The sequence below is a fragment of the Symphalangus syndactylus genome, chromosome 20 (genome assembly GCF_028878055.3).
Source record: "Symphalangus syndactylus isolate Jambi chromosome 20, NHGRI_mSymSyn1-v2.1_pri, whole genome shotgun sequence".
NCBI lineage: Eukaryota > Metazoa > Chordata > Mammalia > Primates > Hylobatidae > Symphalangus > Symphalangus syndactylus.
The window spans coordinates 24,631,690-24,653,622 of record NC_072442.2 but is presented as its reverse complement, the minus strand read 5'-3'; the positions used below and the strand labels follow the sequence as shown (position 1 = coordinate 24,653,622).

General features: G+C 44.5%; 1 protein-coding gene across 2 annotated transcripts in view; it reads left to right on the top strand.

Moving 5' to 3' along the window:
- The first annotated feature begins 783 nt into the window (after window positions 1-783).
- The window catches only part of UTP6 (UTP6 small subunit processome component), a 39,437-nt gene continuing 18,287 nt past the window's right edge, over window positions 784-21,933 (top strand). For both annotated transcript variants that reach the window (XM_055256207.2, XM_055256205.2), the window contains exons 1-10: window positions 784-1,041; window positions 2,840-2,924; window positions 7,892-7,933; window positions 8,167-8,259; window positions 10,592-10,639; window positions 11,060-11,123; window positions 14,323-14,441; window positions 16,458-16,535; window positions 17,696-17,777; window positions 19,251-19,332. In XM_055256207.2, the coding sequence (XP_055112182.1) occupies window positions 950-1,041; window positions 2,840-2,924; window positions 7,892-7,933; window positions 8,167-8,259; window positions 10,592-10,639; window positions 11,060-11,123; window positions 14,323-14,441; window positions 16,458-16,535; window positions 17,696-17,777; window positions 19,251-19,332 (785 nt within the window). In that variant the 5' untranslated portion in view covers window positions 784-949. The remainder of the gene's footprint in view (window positions 1,042-2,839; window positions 2,925-7,891; window positions 7,934-8,166; window positions 8,260-10,591; window positions 10,640-11,059; window positions 11,124-14,322; window positions 14,442-16,457; window positions 16,536-17,695; window positions 17,778-19,250; window positions 19,333-21,933) is intronic.

Genomic DNA, 21,933 nt, shown 5'->3' with positions numbered 1-21,933 from the left:
CTATACCTTAGTGATTTATTTTGGTAATTCTCAAACTTTTCAATACAAAAATCTCCTTTTCTAAAAAGAATTTATAGTGTCTGATATTCACCTAGGGATATACATTTTGAAAGCTATTGCTTACAAAGCCAGGATATTGATTTAAATAATAAACAATTCTATTTTATTTATTTAGAGACGGAGTTTTGCTCTTGTTGCCCAAGCTGGAGTGCAATGGCGCCATCTCGGCCTCCCAGGTTCAAGCTATTCTCCTGCCTCAGCCTCCCGAGTAGGTGAGATTACAGGCGCGTGCCAGCACGCCCAGCTAATTTTTTTGCATTTTTAGTGGAAACGGGGTTTCACCATGTTAGCCAGGATGGTCTCGAACTCCTGACCTCAGGTGATCCGCCCGCCTCGGCCTCCTAAAGTGCTGGGATTACAGGCGTGCGCCACCGAGACCGGCTTTCAAAAATGTTTAATTGTACAATATCTTCCTCCTTTGCTTTTTTTTATTGTTGTTCTTGGTGTTGGGAAGTCAGGACGTGGGACGGGAACACAATGAAAATGGATAGTATTCTGCAGAAAATGCATCTCGTGTCCCTTTCAGGCTTGGGTAGCCCACCTCTCTACACCCGGAGACACTTTTCCCGATCGCGGTCCAAGTCTAGCGGCGCGCGCGCACTTAACCCCGCCTCCCGTCTAGCCCCGCCCCTCAACTCCTGTCCGCTAGAGTCGTCCGGCCCAAGACCAGGGGGTGGTTCTCGCTGCAATCCCACAATCAGCCACAGGGAGGGGACGGTGGCTGTAGAAGCCGAAGGGCCTTCCCCTAAGGCGGAGGCGGCGGAAGCGGAAAAGGCGGGACCTAGGGAGCACGTTACATCCGGACGCGTCGGTGGTAGGCCTGGATCTCCCAATCTGAATTGTGTTCGCTGTTGAGAAGCTCCCCACGGGGTTGTAGACTTCGGACCTCATGGCAGAGATAATTCAGGAACGCATAGAAGATCGGCTCCCGGAATTGGAACAGCTGGAGCGCATTGGATTGTTCAGTCATGCGGAGATTAAGTGAGAGAGGGTTGGGGAGAAGGAAGAGCTGAGGCGGCCTGAAGGGAGTTTGGGAGTGTGTGGGTAGGGGCCAGGTGTGGGGACGCTCGACCTGTGTTTATTTTTCCTAACGTGGCGGAAGCCCAATTCCCGTTTTCGGTGATGTCCAGAATTAATTTCTCATTCGTTGCAAGGTAATCCGTCCGTCTACTTACCCATCAGACATTTTGACAGCCCTTCATGGAGCCGGATCTTAGGGCTGTAAAGGTGATAAACCCAGGATTCCTGCTCATTAGGAGCTAATTGGGCAGAGTGTGGTGGGGGAGACAGACAAATTAGATATTTTGATAACAGTGTACTGTAAGTTGATTGTAGTACCTTGTACTGCTGTAGGGATAGGAACAGAGTGCTGTGGGAGCCCAGGGGGAGTGGATAAATTCCTAACTAGACTTGAAGGTGGAGACCATTGAAATCAGTTTCATATGCTACTCCAGAGCCTAACTACAGCGCCTGGCACATATTAGACATTCAGTAGCGTGTTAAAATTATGTTTAATAGTTTTTAATGGTTTCTGTGACTGTTGCTTTGTTTTGCAACGTCTGAATGTAGTAATGTGACTCAGAGCTTCAAAGTAAGCATTCGTTAATGAAACACAGAACATAGCAGTGTGGACGCTTAGAAAGTGCTCAGTAAATATTAATGTTACCATTATTAAAAACACCTGTCTTGCACGTCTTGCATTAAATTCTCCTAATATATAATTGTCATATGTTCATTCCTTAGCTAAGGACTCTGAATCTTCTCCCATAAGTCCTTCGTAGTGATAAGTCTTTTAAGGCAGACACAATTTAGATTTTTAAAAAAATTTACATGTTGAGAACTCAGAAATAAGAGGAATTTCGGAAAGAGATTTATTATTAAAATCTAAGTGACCTGAACTTGGAGTAAAAGAAGTCTTTATTAATACCAGCCAGGCGCGGTGGCTCACGCCTGTAATCCCAGCACTTTGGGAGGCCGAGGTTGGGGGATCACGAGGTCAGGAGATCGAGACCACGGTGAAACCCCATCTCTACTAAAAATACAAAAATTAGCTGAGCGTGGTGGCGGGCGCCTGTAGTCCCAGCTACTCAGGAGGCTGAGGCAGGAGAATCGCTTGAACCCATGAGGCTGAGGTTGTAGTGAGCCGAGATCATGCTCCAGCCTGGGTGACAGAGCAAGGAAAAAACAAACAAAAAAAACACCATACGTAAATGGTATAAAGTTCTTAATTGTATTTGCTTTGCTGGTGGGGATGTCATTGGTTTTGGGAGTTGATTAAGATGATTTTCCTGAAAGTTTAAAAATACATCCTGATACCCTTAAGAACACAAAAGTAATTGTGTAAGAGAATACTTTTTTTTTTTTTTTGAGCCGGAGTCTCGCTCTGTTGCCAGGCTGGAGTGCAGTGGCGCGATCTCGGCTTACTGAAACCTCCGCCTTCCAGGTTCAAGCAGTTTTCCTGCCTCAGTCTCCCGAGTAGCTGGGACTACAGGCATACACCACCACGCCCCGCTGATTTTTGTATTTTTAGTAGAGATGGGGTTTTACCATGTTGGCCAGGGTGGTCTCAATCTCTTGACCTCTTGATCTACCCGCCTCAGCCTCCCAAAGTGCTGGGATTCCAGGCGTGAGCCACTGTGCCCAGCCAATAATACTTTCTTATGAAAGATAACTCTAGGAATTTTGTATTTTGAAAAACATGTTTTAAATATATTCAAAATAAACTTAAACATTTAATTTTTGCAGTTTTCAAGTGAAGTTTAAATGGCTTTCTCCTCAGGGCTATCATTAAGAAGGCTTCCGATCTAGAGTACAAAATCCAGAGAAGAACCCTTTTCAAGGAAGACTTTATCAATTATGTTCAAGTAAGTGTGTAATTAATAATTTCTTTCTTTCTTTTTTTTTTTTTTTTTTTTTGGTGAGATGGCATCTCACTCTGTCACCCAGGTTGGAGTGCAGTGGTGTGAATGGTGTGATCTCTGCTCACTGCAACCTCTGCCCTCCAGGCTCAAGCGATTCTCCTACCTCAGCTTCCTGCGTAGCTGGGACCATAGGTGCATGCCACCATGCCTGGCTAATTTTTTGTACTTTTTGGTAGAGACTGGGTTTTGCCACGTTGCCCAGGCTGATCTCAAGGGATCCACCCACCTTGGCCTCCTAAAGTGCTGGGCTTACAGGTGTGAACCACAATGCCTGGCCAATAATTAATAATTTCATTACTTTTTTTTGAGGCAGGGGCTTGCCTTTCACCCAGGCTGAAGTGCAGTGGTGCCATCATGGCTCAGCGTAGCTTCCACCTCCTGGGCTGAAGCCGTCCTCCCACCTCAGCTTTTGGAGTAGCTAGGACTACAGGTGTGTGCCAGTATGGCTGGCTAGTTTTTGTGTTTTTTGTAGAGACAGGGTTTTGGCATGTTGCCCACGCCCAAAATGCTGGGATTAGAAGTGTTTGTGAGCCACCGGGCCCAGCCTTACTTTTTTTGTTTTTGTTTTTGAGACAAGTGTCTTGCTGTGTCACCCAGGCTGGAGTGCAGTGGTGCGATCTCAGCTCACTGCAACCACCGCCTCCTGGGTTCTAGTGATTCTCAAGTCTCAGCCTCCCCAGTAATGGATTACAGGCTTATGGCACCACACCCAGCTACTTTTAGTAGAGACTGGGTTTTGCCATGTTGGCCAGGCTGGTCTGGAACTCCTGGCCTCAAGAAATCCACCTGCATTAGCCTCTCAAAGTGAGTGCTGTGATTATAGGCATGAGGCATCATGCTCGGCCCTAGCCTTACTTTTTAATCCCTTCACAAATTGATTGGTTGATTAATTGAAATGGAGTCTCTCTGTGTCACCCAGGCTGGAGTGTAGTTGTGCAGTCTCTGCTCACTGCAACCTCCGCCTATTAGGTTCAAGTGATTCTCCTGCCTCAGCCTCCCATCCCTTTGCAAATTTAACATCAGTTCTAGAATGATGAGCTTAACATCAATTTTTTTTTTTTTTTGAGACGGAGTTTCGCTCTTATTGCCCAGGCTGGAGTGCAGTGGCGAGATCTCGGCTCACCGCAACCTCCGCCTCCTGGGTTCAAGCAGTTATCTGCTTCAGCCTCCTGAGTAGTTGGGATTACAGGCGCCTGCCACCATGCCAGGCTAATTTTTGTAGAGACAGCGTTTCACCATCTTGACCAGGCTGGTCTTGAACGCCTGACCTGGTGATCCACCCGCCTCGGCCTCCCAAAGTGCTGGAATTATAGGCATGAGCCACCACGCCTGGCCAACATCAATTTTTTAAAAGATTAAAAAAAAATTCCAGAAACATTCATTAGATAGATATTTCTGAACAGGAGTAGCATTGGGAGTAGCATTGCTCCACTAAGACTTTAGTCCTGGCCAAACTGAACTTACTTTCCCCCTCCTCTTTATCTCTTGTCGTTTTCTTTCTTTTTTTTTTTCTACTGGGTTTGTAGATCAGAGATTGTCAGAGACATAGTGTGTATCAGGACTTCAGCAAGAGATTTGCCTCTTGGTGAGCAAGACAGAGGAGAGTGAAGTTGATGATGGTAGAGAATTGAAAAGTCACTACTTGTTTATCTGTTGTCTGTCCACTTGGAAAGAGGTGTGCCGCAAGATTTTTTCATCTTGTAAATGCATGGAAGGTTTGAATAAAGATAAATCATGTCAAACCAATTTTCCAATGGGGAAGAATAGCTGATATGTTGGATGACGGAATCAGGATTCAGAAAGAACCAATAACAAGATCAAATGTTTATAAGACTAGAAGTTTTGGTTGGGCATGGTGGCTCATGCTGTAATCCCAGCACTTTGGGAGGCTGAGGTGGGCGGATCACCTGAGGTCAGGAGTTTGAGATCAGCCTGGCCAACATGGTGAAACCCCATCTCTACTAAAAACACAAAAATTAGCTGGGTGTGGTGGTGGGTGCCTGTAATCCTAGCTACTCAGGAGGCTGAGGCAGGAGAATCGCTTGAACCCAGGGGGTGGAGGTTGCAGTGAGCCAAGATTGTGCCATTGCATTCCCAGCCTGGGTGACAAGATCGAAACTCCATCTCAAAAAAAAAAAAAAGACTAGAAGTTTTGAGCGTAGATTTAAAAAGACAGCAGAACAAACAATATATGAACCTTGGCTAAGCTATTGTTTTTGGAAGAGGTCCTATGAGTAGATTGCTCACTCAAAATGAGCCAAGACCATATTATGTCAAAAATATAATTTTTTTTTTTTTTTCAAGTAATACACTCACTCTTGCCCAGGCTGGAGTGCAATGGTGCGACCATCACTCATTGCAGCCTCAAACTTCTAGGCTCAGGTGATCCTTCTGCCTCAGCTTCCCAAGTAGGTAGGACTACAGGCTTGTGCCAGATGGCTGGCTAATTTTCTTACTTTTTGTAGAGATAGGGTCTCCTTATGTTGCCCAGGCTGGTCTTGAACTCCTGGGCTCAAGTGATCCTCCTGCCTTGACCTACCAGAGTTTTGGGAATTACAGGCTTGAGCCAGTGTGCCCAGCCAAAAGATTTCTTAAAGCTAAATGAGACTGTGAAAGCACAAACCATGAGAGAAAAGACTGATTGATTTGATTGTGTTCAAAATACAAATTTCTGGAGGGGCGTGGCGGCTCACGTGTGAGACAGGCAGATCGCTTGAGCCCAGGAATTCAAGACCAGCCTAGGCAACATGGCAAACCCCATCTCTACAAAAAATACAAAAATTAGCTGGGAATGGTGGTGCACACCTGTAGTCCCAGCCACTCTGGAGGTTGAGGTGGTAGGATCAGTTGAACCTGGGAGTTGGAGGCTGTAATGAGCCATGATGGCGCCATTGCACTTCAGTCTGGGTGATAGAGACCCTGTCTCAAAAAAAAAAAAAAAATTCTGTGCAAAAAAGACACTACAAATAATGTGAAAATACAAGCCACAAAATGTGAGAAAATATTTGCAACACATAATTAGAACTACGTATACACATATATAAAGAACTGTAGGCCGGGCGCAGTGGCTCACGCCTGTAATCCCAGCACTTTGGGAGGCCGAGGTGGGTGGATCACGAGGTCAGGAGATCGAGACCATCCTGGCTAACAAGGTGAAACCCCATCTCCAATAAAAAATACAAAAAAAATTAGCCAGGCGTGGTGGCGGGCGCCTGTAGTCCCAGCTACTTGGGAGGCTGAAGCAGGAGAATGGCGTGAATCTAGGAGGCGGAGTTTGCAGTCAGCCGAGATCTTGCCACTGCACTCCAGCCTGGGCGACAGAGCAAGACTCTGTCTCAAAAAAAAAAAAAAAAAAAAAAAAAAAAAATCTGTAAATCGAGAAGAAAATGAAAACTAAAAAGAAAAATGGGCAAATCACGTGAACGTGAAAGTCACAAAGGGGAAACATCACTTGTAGTTAAACTTATGAAAAGACGTCAGCCTTATCAGTAATTAGTTAAATAAAGATTAAAACCAGGTGTAGGGGCCAGGCACCGTAGCTCATGCCTGTAATCCTAGCACTTTGGGAGGCTGAGGTGGGTGGATTACTTGAGGTCGGGACTTGGAGATCAGCCTGGTCAACATGGTGGAACCCCATCTCTACTAAAAATACAAAAATTAGCCAGGCACAGTAGCACGTACCTGTAATCCCAGCTACTGGGGAGGCTGAGGCAGGAAAATTGCTTGAACCCGGGAGGCAGAGGTTGCAATGAGCCTAGATTGCGCCACTGCACTTCAGCCTGGGCGACAGAGCGAGACTCCATCTCAAAAAAACAAACAATCAAAAAAAACCAGGTGTAGGACTGCTTTATATTCATCATAAGAGCAAACCTTTTTTTTTTTTTTTTCTTTTTTGAGGTGGAGTCTCGCTCTGTCACCCAGGCTGGAGTGCAATGGCGTGATCTCGGCTGACTGTAACCTCTACCTCCTGATCAGCCTCCCAAGTAGCTGGGATTGCAGGCACACACCACCACCCTCAGTGAATAGGGATATAGCTAAAGGGATAATGTTGAGTAAAAATATGGATTGATGGGCCGGGCACGGTGGCTCATGCCTATAATCCCAGCACTTTGGGAGGCCAAGGTGGGTGGATTGCTTGAGGTCGGGAGTTCAAGACCAGCCTGGCCAACATGGTGAAACCCCATCTCTACTAAAAATACAAAAATTAGCTGGGCATGGTGGCAGGCGCCTGTAATCCAAGCTACTCGGGAGGCTGAGGCAGGAGAATTGCTTGAACCCAGGAGGCAGAGGTTGCAGTGAGCTGAGATTATGCCACTGCACTCCACCCTGGGTGACAGAGGGAGACCCCATCTCAAAAACAAAACAAAACAAAACAAGAAACCTATGGATTGATGGATGTAGCATGATACCATTTATGTAAAAATTAAAAGCATTCAAGACATCATTATAATAAAGTCCGAAGTCATGTTTGGGAATAATAACAAAGTCAAGGTAATTGCTGCCTCTGGAGAGGGAGAAGAATAGAATCAGAGATGGGTACATAGGTGGCTTCATTTTTATATGAACTGTTTTATTTCTAAAAAAGATTTGAAGCAAATGTAGTGCAATGTAGGTTTTGATGTAGCTGCATTGTACCTGCATGGGGTGTTTTATATGCTTGAAATATTTCATGGAATAATTTTTAAGTGAAGCATATAATTATAAGCTTGTTAATTATTCTGTTCAAGTTTTATACCTAAGTGAATTTTAAGTGAGTTCTAGACATTTATTGTAAATTATACTTAAGTGATAGCACATTACTTTTCATTTTATATTCTCGATTTTTGTTTTATGACTTTAACTAAATTTCCAGTATTTAAAAGGTTTTTGATTTTCTAGCTTCTCATTTTTTGTATGTTTTTCTTTCATAGTATGAAATTAATCTTTTGGAGCTGATCCAGAGAAGAAGAACAGTAAGTAGAAGATTTTCTAGAAGTTAGAGAAAAATACAGAACTAAGCAGTATGACTGTGTAGTTAGGACTTCTGTTTGGGAGACAGTGTTGATAAAACTGTGTGGTGATATGCCTATAATGGATATTTGTAATTATTTGTTTGCTTCATCAGTACCATTAAGTGGTCAAGTAGGAATGCTGTTTTGGACAAATATGATTAAGTTGAGGCTCTGTTTTTTATGTCCCCCTTTAGCGCATTGGATATTCATTCAAGAAGGATGAGATTGAGAATTCTATTGTACACCGGGTACAAGGTGTTTTCCAGCGTGCCTCAGCAAAATGGAAAGTGAGTGATCAAGGCATCCTTAACTTTGTGAGATGTGAAGATAAGTATTATACATATTGTATTAGGGATTCAAATGCAGTTTTCTATTTTTATCTTGGGTGTCTTTATGGTATCTTTATACTTACTCTAATGATGGTATCATTGCTTGAAACATTTTTTTTTTTTTTTTTTTTTGAGACAGAGTCTCGCTCTGTCACCCAGGCTGGAGTGCAGTGGCGCAATCTCGGCTCACTGCAAGCTCCGCCTCCCGGGTTCACGCCATTCTCCTGCCTCAGCCTCTCCGAGTAGCTGGGACTACAGGCGCCCGCCACCACGCCCGTCTAATTTTTTGTATTTTTTAGTAGAGTCGGGGTTTCACCATGGTCTCGATCTCCTGACCTCGTGATCCACCCGCCTCGGCCTCCCAAAGTGCTGGGATTACAAGCGTGAGCCACCGCACCCGGCCTCTCGAAACATTTTTTGAGCCACTTAACAAACCAGTAAGAAAACTGATCTTATTACCTTATAGTTATTCTGTGAGGACAGTGCTGAAAACAGTGTATTTGATACATTACTAAGGATTGGAAATTTGGGAGATATTTGTATATATCTGTAAGTACATTGAAGACTTAGAGCTAGAAGATAAATGGTTATGTAGGGGTAATACCTCTGAAACTTGATTTTTTTTCCTTTCTTTTTTTTTTTTGAGATAAGGTCTCACTGTGTTGCCCAGACTAGAGTACAGTGGGGTGATCTTGGTTCACTGCAACCTCTGCCTCCCAGGCTCAAATGATTTTCCCACCTCAGCCTCCCCAGTAGCTGGGATCACAGGTGCATGCCACCATGCCTGGCTAATTTTTGTATTTTTGGTAGACATAGCGTTTCATCATGTTGCTTAGGCTGGTCTTGAACTCCTGGGCTCAAGTGATCTGCCCACCTCAGCCTCCCAAAGTGCTGGGATTACAGGAGTCTTTGGGATTGGATATATTATATGAGAAGTATTTTGGATTCTTGGGAATGACAAATTTTATATTGCTACCCCAGATTGAGATCCTTTAAGAACTGCATTAAACAAACTGGATAGATAACAAAGTTTTTTGGGAGCATTGTGAGTGGGAGTTGGGGGAAAGATTGAATTATCATAGTTAAGAGATCTGAGGCCTTTGTGAGGAAGAGCCAGATAGGATGAGAGGTGATTGGATTTTCTGAAATCTGCTTCTTTTTTTTTTTTGGTGGGGGATGGAGTCTTGCTGTGTCGCACAGGCTAGAGTGCAGTGGTGTGATCTTGGCTCACTGCAACCTCTGCCTCCCAGGTTGAAGCAATTTTCCTGCCTCAGCCTCCCCAGTACCTGAGACTTCAGACATGCACCACCACGCCTGGCTAATTTTTGTATTTTTAGTAGACAGGGTTTTACCATCTTGGCCAGGCTGGTCTCGAACTCCTGACCTCAGGTGATCCACCTGCCTCAGCCTCCAAAAGTGCTGGGATTACAGGCCTGAGCCATTGTACCTGGCTTTTTTTTTTTTTTTTTTTTTTTTTTGAGATGGAGTCTTGCTCTGTCACCCAGGCTGACACACAATTGAGTGGCACACAGTCTCGACAGCTCACTGCAACCTTCGCCTCCTAGGTTCAAGTGATTCTTCTGCCTCAGCCTCCCTAGTAGCTGGGATTACAGGCACATACCACCACACCTGGCTAATTTTTTTTTTTTTTTTTTTTTTTTCTGTGATGGAGCCTCCCTCTGTTGCCCAGGCTGGAGTTCAGTGGCCCGATCTCGGCCTCCTGGCTTCAAGCAGTTCTCCTGTCTCAGTTTCCTGAGTAGCTGGGATTACAGGGGTCTGCCACCACGTCTGGCTAATTTTTTTTTTTTTTGAGACGGAGTCTCGCTCTGTCGCCCAGGCTGGAGTGCAGTGGCGCAATCTCGGCTCACTGCAAGCTCCGCCTCCCGGGGTTCACGCCATTCTCCTGCCTCAGCCTCTCCGAGTAGCTGGGACTACAGGCGCCTGCCACCACACCCGGCTAATTTTTTTTGTATTTTTAGTAGAGACGGGGTTTCACCATATTGGCCTGGCTTGTTTTGAACTCCTGACCTCAAGTGATCAATCCGCCTCGGCCTCCCAATAATCTTTGTAATTTTAGTTTAGGTGGCGTTTTACCATGTTGGCCAGGCTGGTTTCAATCTTCTGACCTCAAGTGATCCACCCACTTCAGCCTCACAAAGTGCTGGAATTACATGCGTGAGCCACCGTACCCAACCTGAAATTTGCTTGTTTTTAGCAAAATTAATTAATGCAAAGGTGTATTACATGTAAAGTCAAATTCGGGCAGCTTACTACATTGCTTTTCTTGCAGGATGATGTTCAACTTTGGCTCTCCTATGTGGTTTTTTGTAAGAAGTGGGTGAGTAAGGCCATCCATGTCTCGCTTCCTCTGACCGTCTTTTTGTTAATCTGCCCTTTAAGCTTCATGCCAGATGTTTTTTCCTGAAGTGTAGGATTAACATGAAAAAAGAACCCAAGAAGGCGGAACATCAATATAACATTGGATATCTGAATGACCATAGTTTCCAATTCAATTGAAAAAAATATAATTTTTACGTGTATTCAATACAGTTGATTTTTTAAAAAAAGATATTTAAAGTGTTTAGTGGTTTAATTGAGGTAGAAAATTATGAGGGTCTGTGTTCGTTTATCTATCCCTAGCAATAGCATGTCATGCTCCATTGGATTTTACAGTTGGTAAAGTTAGGGTACAGATTACTTACAGAGTAAGATCAATGATTTATCTGTGCAGAAGTAGCAATATTTTCCTTTTTTACAGGCTACTAAAACTCAACTTAGCAAGGTATTCTCTGCCATGTTGGCGATTCATTCCAACAAGCCAGGTATGGTGAAATCTTTGTCAATTTTTCTGCATTTTATTTAGACTCAAGCCATTTTGGATTTTATTTCGCTTGATGAATCTAAGAGAAATTATTTTGAGGACTTGAGCTTAGGCAGTTGGCCTCAGCAGTTTTTCTTCCTGAATAGCTGCCTCGTAGTTCACCCCTGCCTACTATATACTACTGTCCTAGTGTTGTACCTGCAGGCAAGAAGGACTATATTTCTTTTTTTTTTTTTTTTTTTGAGACGGAGTCTCGCTCTGTCGCCCAGGCTGGAGGGCAGTAGCGTGAGCTCGGCTCACTGCAACCTCCGCCTTCCGGGTTCAAGCAGTTCTCCTGCCTCAACCTCCTGAGTAGCTGGGATTACAGGCGCCTGCCACCATGCCCAGCTAATTTTTGTATTTTTAGTAGAGACGGGGTTTCACCATGTTGGTCAGGCTGGTCTCGAACCCCTGACCTCGTGATCCACCCGCCTCGGCCTCCCAAAATGCTGGGATTACAGGCGTGAGCCACCGCTCCCGGCCAGACTGTAACTGTATTTCTTTTTAGATGATGGCAAAATAAATTTTTGAATCTTTTGAGGGACATTTTATTTGGAGGCAGTCAAATCTGAGGAATTTTAGAAGCTTAAAGGGGAAAATATCAATATAAATTTTAGAAGGTGCTGGTACAGAGTAGACTCATGTTTTGTAAGAGAAATATTTCTCTTGTGAATGATGTATAAATGGTCTAGTTGATAGTGGAGGGGCCTCAGTACCTATTCTCAGGGTATTAGGCTTAATCAGATATCTTATACCACACAAGACTCAAATAGATTACATTTGGCACCAGTTTACTCAGAAATATAGCAGGATAGCCTTAGGTATGTTTCTTCTGCAGAATGCTCTTAGCAGAATGGAGGTAGCCTCTGGTTCCTAAGGTGACTGTTCAGATATGAGGAGATGAGATCATATCAGTAGGTAGGGGATCCACTCTGGCTTAGAAGCCCCATGGATGGGCATGGCTTCTACAGATCCTAGAAAGGTCATGCGTAATTTTAGGAGTCACATGTTCAAGGAAGCCCAAAGCAATTGCTTGCCACCATTGCTGACCCTCCTATTCCAGGTGTGGTTACCAGCCAGGCGTCATTTTTTTTTGTTTTTTTGTTTTTTGTTTTTTTTTGAGACGGAGTCTCGCTCTGTCACCCAGGCTGGAGTGCAGTGGCGCAGTCTCGGCTCACTGCAAGCTCCGCCTCCCGGGTTCACGCCATTCTCCTGCCTCAGCCTCTCCGAGTAGCTGGGATTATAGGCGCCCGCCACCACGCCCGGCTAATTTTTTTGTATTTTTAGTAGAGACGGGGTTTCACCGTAGTCTCGATCTGACCTCGTGATCCGCCCGCTTCGGCCTCCCAAAGGCTGGGATTACAAGCGTGAGCCACCGCGCCCAGCCTCCAGGCGTCATTTTAACAAAAGCAATCTTGCTTGATAAGATAGGTGACCTTTATTAAGTGTCTAGGGAAATAGCTAGAATGTTAACTCAGGGTTAATTTCCCATGTAGAAGGACAAAGGATTTTAGAGAAAATTATGAATTATAATTTATTTTATTTTTTATTTTTTTGAGACAGAGTCTTGCCTCTGTTGCCCAGGCTGGAGTGCAGTGGTGCGGTCTCAGCTCACTGCAACCTCTGTCTCCTGGGTTCAAGTGATTCTCATGCCTCAGCCTTCTAAGTAGCTGGGATTACAGATGTGCACCACCACGCCTGGCTAATTTTTGTATTTTTAGTAGAGATGGGGTTTCGCCATGCTGGCCAGACTGGTCGTGAACTCCCAGCCTCAAACGATCTGCACACCTCAGCCTCCCAAAGCGCTGGGATTACAGGAGTAAGCCACTGTGCCTGGCCCTAGAATTTCTCTAAATATTGAGAAAAGAGCAAAAAATAATTTTATTTGGTGTAAGATAAGCAGTTTCTTCTGACCTTTTTTTTTTTTTTGACATGGAGTCTTGCTCTGTCGCCCAGGCTGGGGTGTAGTAGTGCGATCTCAGCTCACTGCAACCTCCGCCTCCCAGGTTAAAGTGATTCTTCTGCCTCAGCCTCCCTAATAGCTGGGACTATAGGAGGGTGCAACCACGCCTGGCTAATTTTTTGTATTTTTTAGTAGAAACGAGGATTCACCATGTTGGCCAGGCTGGTCTCAAACTCCTGACATCAAGTGATCTGCTTGCCTCGGCCTCCCAAAGTGCTGGAATTACAGGTGTGAGCCGCTGTGTCCGGCCTTTTTCTGGCATTTTACTACCTTTAAAATTTGTATGTGGGCCAGGCACAGTGGCTCATGCCTATAATCCTAGCACTTCGGGAAGCCGAGGCAGGCAGATCATTTGAGATCAGGAGCTTGAGACCAGCCTGAGCAACATGGTGAAAACCCGTCTTTACAAAGCTACAAAATTTAGCTGGGCGTGATGGCGTGTGCCCGTGGTCCGGCTATTTGAGGGGCTAAGGTGGGATCCTTGTAGGTGAAGACTGCAGTGAGCTGTGTTTGTGCCACTGCAGCCTGAGCAACAGAGCAAGACCCTGTCTCAATAAAGAAAAAAATTGTATGCGACTTACAATAATGTCCTTAGATCTGATGAAAAACATAATGTCCTTAGATCTGATGTAACAGACACTTAGGTACTCATCCTTTAAATTGAACATTTGTTATCATTTACTTATTTGCTTCAGAATACTGTTTCTAATTTTAGATAATGTAACCAAGCCTTGCAGTTAGAAACTGTCTGTCCAAACTGCTTCCCCTTTTGTTAAAGGTTTTTTTAAAAAATTGTTTGAGTAGGCCGGGCGTGGTGGCTCATGCCTGTAATCCTAGCACTTTGGGAGGCCGAGGTGGGCGGATCACTAGGTCAGTAGATCGAGACCATCCTGGCTAACATGGTGAAACCCCGTCTCTACTAAAAATACAAAAAAAAAATTAGCCGGGCATGGTGGTGGGTGCCTGTAGTACCAGCTACTCGGGAGGCTGAGGCAGGAGAATGGCATGAACCTGGGAGGCGGAGCTTGCAGTGAGCCGAGATTGCGTCACTGCACTCCAGCCTGGGCAACAGAGTGAGACTCTGTCTCAAAAAAAAAAAAAAAAAAATGTGTGAGTATTAAAATCGGGTCATTTGGTTCTTTTCTTGTCTGACTTGATTAATTTATTGAAATGAAATCTGATGGTTTTTCACTTACAGCTTTGTGGATTATGGCAGCCAAATGGGAAATGGAAGATCGATTGTCTTCAGAAAGCGCAAGGCAACTATTTCTTCGGGCACTGCGCTTTCATCCAGAGTGCCCAAAACTTTATAAAGAAGTAAGTGTGTATGCACGTAGGATGAGAAGGTGATGTCTCAGTTTAGTCCTCTGGAGACATATTTTTTTTTTTTTCCTGAATTCAAGCAATTCTTATGCCTCAGCCTCCTGAGTAGCTGGGATTACAGGTGCCCACCACCACGCCTGGCTATTTTTTTTTGTATTTTTAGTAGAGACGGGGTTTTGCCATGTTGGCCAGGCTGGTCTTTTTTTTTTTTTTTTTGAGACAGAGTCTCGCTCTGTTGCCCAGGCTGGAGTGCAGTGGCATGGTCTCGGCTCACTGCAAGCTCTTGCCTCCTGGGTTCACACCATTCTCCTGCCTCAGCCTCCCGAGTAGCTGGGACTATAGGTGCCTGCCACCATGCCCAGCTAAATTTTTGTATTTTTTAGTAGGGACGGGGTTTTACCGTGTTAGCCAGGATGGTCTTGATTTCCTGACCTGGTCATCCGCCTGCCTCGGTCTCCCAAAGTGCTGGGATTACAGGCCTGAGCCACTGCGCCCGGCCCATGTATTCTTTATTAAATAAAAAACGCTTCAGTTTATGGAGGCTAGGAATAAGTGTGGAGGTGTGGGTAAGGAAAAACATCTTTTTTTTTTTTTTTTTTTGAGATGGAGTCTTATTCTGTTGCCCAGGCTAGAGTACAGTGGCCTGATCTTGGCTCATTGCAACCTCTACCTCCTGGGTTCAAGCGATTCTCCTGCCTCAGCCTCCCGAGTAGCTGGGATCCCACGTCTGGCTAATTTTTGTATTTTTAGTAGAGATGGGGTTTCGCCCTGTTGGGCAGGCTGGTCTCGAACTCCCGAACTCAGGTGATCTGCCTGCCTTAGCCTCCAAAAGTGATGGGATTACAGGTGTGAGCCACCATGCCTGGCGAGGGAAAAACATCTTTTTATTTTTTGTCCAGTGGTAGGTGTTGACACTGCAGCTTCTAAGTTAGTTGAGAGGTTGGAACCCCCGCCTCCTTCCTGTGGTTGGAAGGAATAGGGAACTAGACTCTAACATTTTTTTAGTTAGGAGCCAGATTTAGCTCTTATAGACTTTTTACCTCTTTATACTTTTGTTTTTATTTTTTTTTCTTGTGCCCTTTGTTCCCTTGGTTCTCCAAAGAAGTCCTCTTCTGGCTTCTTTGCCTTGTCCTCCTCTTTTCTCCATGTTCTTTCTGTCTCCTTTTCTTGAGATAGGTACCTGGTAGTTCTTCCTTTCTCTCTTCGGGGACTTACTCCCTTATGGATGGTGCCCTAGAACATTTGAGGGCCAAGCTTTAGATGAAAATCCCAAATAATAGAAAGGATGTATTGGAAGCTGCACTGTTTTCTGAGTCATTTGTCAGGATGAAAGAGAAACTGCTATTTAATTCTTTTTTTTTTTTGAGATAGAGTCTCACTCTGTCGCTCAGGCAGGAGTGCAATGGTATGTTCTTGGCTCACTGCAACCTCCGCCCCTGGGGTTCAAACGATTCTCCTGCCTCAGCCCCTGAAGTAGCTGGGATTATAGGTGTGCACCATCATGCCCCGCTAATTTTTGTATTTTTAGTAGAGATGGGGTTTCACTATGTTGGGCAGGCTGGTCTCAAACTCCTGACCTCAAGTGATCTGCCCGCCCGGCCTCCAAAATTGTTGGGATTACAGGCATGAGCCACCGTGCCCAGCCTGCTATTTAATTCTTAAATGAAAGTTAAGGCTGGGTGTGGTGGCTCATGCCTTTAATCCCAGCACTTTGGGAGGCTGAAGCAGGAGGATCACTTGAGGTCAGTTGTTTGAGGCCAGGCAGCAACATAGCAAGACCCTGTCTCTACAAAAAATAAAAATAAAAAAATTATCTGAGTATGATGGAATGCGCCTCTAATCCTAGCTACTCAGGAAGCTGAGGCAAGGGGATCACTTGAGTGCAGGAATTCATGGCCGAAATGAGCTGTGATCACCAGTGCACTCCAGCTTGGTTGACAGAGCAAGACCCTGTCTCAAAAAAATTTAAAAAGCATCTCCAAAGATTTTCAGTTTATTTCCCTTCTGTAGTACTTTAGAATGGAGCTGATGCATGCTGAAAAACTGAGGAAGGAGAAGGAAGAATTTGAAAAAGCCAGTATGGATGTGGTAAGGTTCTCATTATTTTATTCTCACTTGCTAAAAATGTATAACATTTTGAGCCTGCTTAGGAGTAAGAGAAAATATTTGGAATATATTTTTCTTTTTTTTGAGACAGAGTCTCGTTCTGTCACACAGGCTGGAGTGCAGTGGCACCATCTGGGCTCACTGCAACCTCTGCCTCCGGGTTCAAGCTTTAATGTTTAATGTTGTTACATTTTGAAACTTCCAGATGAGTTAGTGTTACTTATAAATGGACTTAGTTAGGAAAATGAAGCTTTATGCTATAAGAATAGATATTTGGACTAATTAATGTGGTTCTCAAAATTGTTACTTACAGAATAGCCAAATGCTATTCTTTAACACTGTGTGATCTCATAAAGTGATATATTAATGGATTCAAGGAGCTTGAGAAAGGTTGTGAAATGTGTGGTTTCCTGGCCTTCTTTCTTTCCCTTTTTATATAATTTTTTATGTGACAGAATAATTAAAAGATTTAGAATGTTAGAGCTGAGAAGAAACTTTACTATTGTCTGTTATTGTGGTTTCCAACTTAGAACTTTTTTCTCAGATAGTCTTGCTCTTGTCGTCCAGGCTGGAGTGCAAAGGCACGATCTCGGCTCACTGCAACCTCTGCCTCCCGGGTTCAAGTGATTCTCCTGCCTCAGCCTCCCAAGTAGCTGGGATTACAGGCGCCCACCACCACTCCTGGCCAATTTTTGTATTTTTAGTAGAGATGGGGTTTTGCCATGTTGGCCAGGCTGGTCATGAACTCCTGATCTCAAGTGATCTGCCTGCCTCGGCTTCCCAAAGTGCTGGGATTATAGGCATGAGTCACCACACCAGGCCAGGACTTTTTTATTCAAATAAAATGTTACACAGAAGCGCAAACAAGACATGTAAAATCTGACCTGTTTTGGTCCAAATAGAGAGTGAGGCCTTAAGCCATGTGATCTTGCCACCACTCTTGGAACCTGAGAGAACACAGTTGGAAGATCAGTGATCTTGTTCAAGCTGCACACTTTACAAGTGAGGGAACTGGCCCGGAGAGAGAGACATGATTTACCAGTGGTCATATGGCACAGGTAGTCTAGGATTGTTAATTTTTGTCCTAGTGCTTTTCCTCCTTGTACTACCTGTTAAGTTATGTTTGATATAACACTCTTTAGGAGAATCCTGATTATTCTGAAGAAATCCTTAAGGGTGAGCTGGCACGGATCATCTACAAAAATTCTGTAAGCATAATTAAAGGTAGGTATCTTTTGAACATTAATTTTGGTAGGAAAGCGAAACATTCTATTCCTAATGAAGAAGATCTTTAGCTAGTTTTGAAATTTTCCATTAGAATGTATATAAAACTCTGTAGGAGTAGTGTCCTGTTTCTTTCAGAAAATGCTTATTTTTCCTAGGCTATAATTAAACATTTCAGTAACTTATTTATTTATTTTTTGAGATGGAGTCTTGATCTGTTGCCCAGGCTGGAGTGCACTGGCGTGATCTCGGCTCACCACAACCTCTGCTTCCTGGGTTCAAGTGATTCTCCTGCCTCAGCCTCCCAAGTAGCTGGGACTATAGGCGTGTGCCACCCTGCCCGGCTAATTTTTGTATTTTTAGTAGAGACATAGTTTCGCCATGATGGCCAGGTTGGTCTCGTACTCCTGACCTTGTGACCTGCCCGCCTCGGCCTCCCAACGTGTTGGGATTACAGGCGTGAGCCACCACGCCCGGCATAAGTCTTTTTTTAAAATTTATATTCTACTCCCGTTTTTTTCCCTTAAATTTCAATAGGTTTGGGCCAGGTGTGGTGGCTAATGCCTGTAATCCCAGCACTTTGGGAGGCCAAGGCAGGTGGATCACCTGAGGTCAGGAGTTCGCGACCAGCCTGGCCAACATGGTGAAACCCCATTTCTACTAAAAATACAAAAATTAGCTGGGTGTGGTGGTGGGTGCCTATAATCCCAGCTACTTGGGAGGCTGAGGCAGGAGAATTGCTTGAACCCGGGAGGTTGCAGTGAGCTGAGATAGCACCTGGGCAACAGAGCGAGACTTCATCTCAAAAAAATAAAAATGTCAATAGGTTTTTGGGGAACAGGTTTAGTGGTGATTTCTGAGATTTTGGTGCACCCATCAACGAGCAGTGTACACTGTACCCAGTGTGTAGTCATTTTTCCTTCCATTTTTTTTTTTTTGAGACAGAGTCTTACTCTGTCACCCACGCAAGAGTGCAGTACAGTCATGGCTCACTGTAGCCTTGACTTCATGGGCTCAGGTGATTCTCCCACTTCAGCCTCCTGAGTAGCTGGGCATGGACCTCTACACCTGGCTAGTTTTTGTACTTTTAGTAGAGATGAGGTTTCACCATGTTGTCCGGGCTAGTCTTGAACTCCTGAGCTCAAGTGATCCTCCTGCCTTGGCCTCCCAAAGTGATGGCATTACTGGTGTGAGCCACTGCACCCATCCTCAGTAAGTTCTCATGGAGTAATTAAATCATGTGGGGGGTTGAAAATTAGTTCTTTTTTTATGAATACTCCAAAGATATTAACAATAACTTTGCTTGAGTAGGAGGACACTGGGGTGAGGGACTATGGGATGACTTTTCTTCTATTTTGTTCTATTTCTCATTTAAAAAAACAGAAAGATTAACTCCAGTACATGAAGAGAATGCTACTTTTAAAGTGATTCTTATTGGCAATAAACTTCCCCTCCCCTGCTTTTTAAATTTAGGTGCAGAATTTCACGTGTCACTGCTTTCAATTGCACAGCTGTTTGACTTTGCCAAAGATCTACAAAAAGAGATTTATGATGAGTAAGTAAAGTTAGTAGAAAGGTGAATATATCTATTTCTGATCTTGAGATTAAGGGTTTGAGGTTGGATATTTAGTAGAAGAGAAAGAAGATACCACACTGAATCCCTGGAATAAAAGCTAATATTGGCCAGGTGCAGTGGCTCACACCTGTAATCCCAGCACTTTGGGAGGCAGAGGTGGGTGGATCACCAGAGGTCAGGAGTTCGGGACCAGCCTGACCAACATGGTGAAACCCCATCTCTACTAAAAATACAAAATTAGCTGGGCGTGGTAGTGCGTGCCTGTAATCCCAGCTACTTGGGAGGCTGAGCCAGGAGACTCGCTTGAACCTGGGAGGCAGAAGTTGCAGTGAGCCAAGATCCCACAATTGCACTCCAGCCTAGGCGACGAGCAAAACTCCATCTCAAAAAAAAAAAAAAAAAATTTCATATTATGTTAAAAAAAAAAATTTCCTGGCCCAGTGCAGTAGCTCACACTTTGGGATCCCAGTACTTTGGGAGGCCAAGGCAGGTGGATCCCTTGAGCTCAGGGGTTTGAGACCAGCTTAAGCAACATAGTGAAACCCTGTCTCTACAAAAAATAAGCTAGGTGTGGTGGTGCATGCCTGTGGTCCTACCTACTCTGGAGGCTAAGGTGGGAAGATCACCTGAGTCCGGGAGGTTGAGGCTGGAGTGAGCTGTGATCCTGCCACTGCACTCCTGTCTGGGTCACAGAGTGAGACTGTGTCTCAGAAAAAAAGTATTTTCCTGATTGAGTTCTTTGATTCACTTACCGGGGGAAATAGTTTATTCAAGAAAAAAAAATCTAGCTGGGCGCGGTGGCTCAAGCCTGTAATCCCAGCACTTTGGGAGGCTGAGACGTGCGATCACCTGAGGTCGGGAGTTTGAGACCAGCCTGACCAACATGGAGAAACCACGTTTCTACTAAAAATACAAAATTAGCCGGGTGTGGTGGTGCATACCTATAATCCCAGCTACTCGGAAGGCTGAGGCAGGAGAATCACTTGAACCCGGGAGGCGGAGGTTGCAGTGAGCTGAGATTGCACCATTGCACTCCAGCCTGGGAAACGAGCGAAACTCCATCTCAAAAAAAAAAAAGTCTAAAGCTTATATAAAATTCTAAATTCTGTTTTCCTGGCATTTATCCATAAAATGAGAGTTATACTCGTATGTTTATAGTTGAGTGCTGGTAATTTTATTCTTTTTATTTCTTTATTATATTTTTATTTATTTATGTTTATAATTATAGAGATGAGGTCTCACTGTGTTGCCCAGGTTGATCTTGAATTCCTGAGCTCAAGTGATCTTCCTGCCTTAGCCTCCCAAAGTGCAAGGATTACAGGTGTCAGCCATTACACCTGGCTGGTAATTTTATTCTTCAATGTCTGATTATATGGTTTAACAATTATTTGTAAGCTTCGGCAACGTGGCGAGACCCTCTTTTTACAAAAAATAACAATAAAATTAGCTGGGTATGGTGTTATGTGCCTGTAGTCCTAGCTACTTGTGGGGCTGAGGTGGGAGGATCCCTTGAGCCTGTGACGTTGAGGCTGTCATGAGCTGTTACTGCGTCACTTCACCCCAGCCTCGGTGACAGAGTGAGACCCTATCTGAAAAAAAGAAAAAAAATTATTTGTAGCCTACCTTGTGGGTACTTCCATTCTTTGGTAGCACCTCTTCCTTTGACAGGAGGGGAAATAGAACTTGAATCAATTTGTTGTTTGGATATCTTCAGGGTTTTGAGAGAGGAGTAGGTTGTGCTTTTTCTCTATTATTTAGAAAATGAAGAACCCTGGCTGGGTGTGGTGGCTTACGCCTGTAATCTCAGCACTTTGGGAGGCTGAGGTGGGCGGATCACCTAAGGTCGAGAGATTGAGATCATCCTGGCCAACATGGTGAAACCCTGTCTCTTACTAAAAATACAAAAATCAGCTTGGTGTGGTGGCGTGCACCTGTAATCCCAGCTACTCAGGAGGCTGAGGCAGGAGAATCGCTTGAACCTGGAAGGTGGAGGTTGCAGTGAGCTGAGATTGGGCCACTGCACTCCATCCTGGTGACAGAGAAGAATGTCTCCAAAAAAAAAAAACAGATGCGGTGGCTCATGCCAGTAATCCCAGCACTTGGGAAGGCCGAGGCAGGCGGATCACCTGAGGTCAGGAGTTTTGAGACCAGTCTGGCCAACATGGTGAAACCCCGCCTCTACTAAAAATACAAAAATTAGTTGGGTGTGGTGTCACATGCCCGTAATCCCAGGTACTCGGGAGGCTGAGGCAGGAGAATTGCTTGAACCCAGGAGGCGGAGGTTATAGTGAGCTGAGATCGTGCCACTGCACTCCAGCTTGGGCAACAAGAGAGAAACTCTGTCTTAAAAAACACACACACACACACACAAAAAAACGAAAATGAAGAGCTCAGCTATAATAAAGTTCTTTAGGCTGGGCACAGGGGCTGTAATCCCAACACTTTGGGACAGACTATTGCTTGAGCCCCCAGGAGTTGGAGACCATCTTGGGCAACATGGCAAAACTCTGTACAATAAAACTACCAAAATTAGCTGGGTATGGTGGCATGCACTTGTAGTACCAGCTACATGGGAGGCTG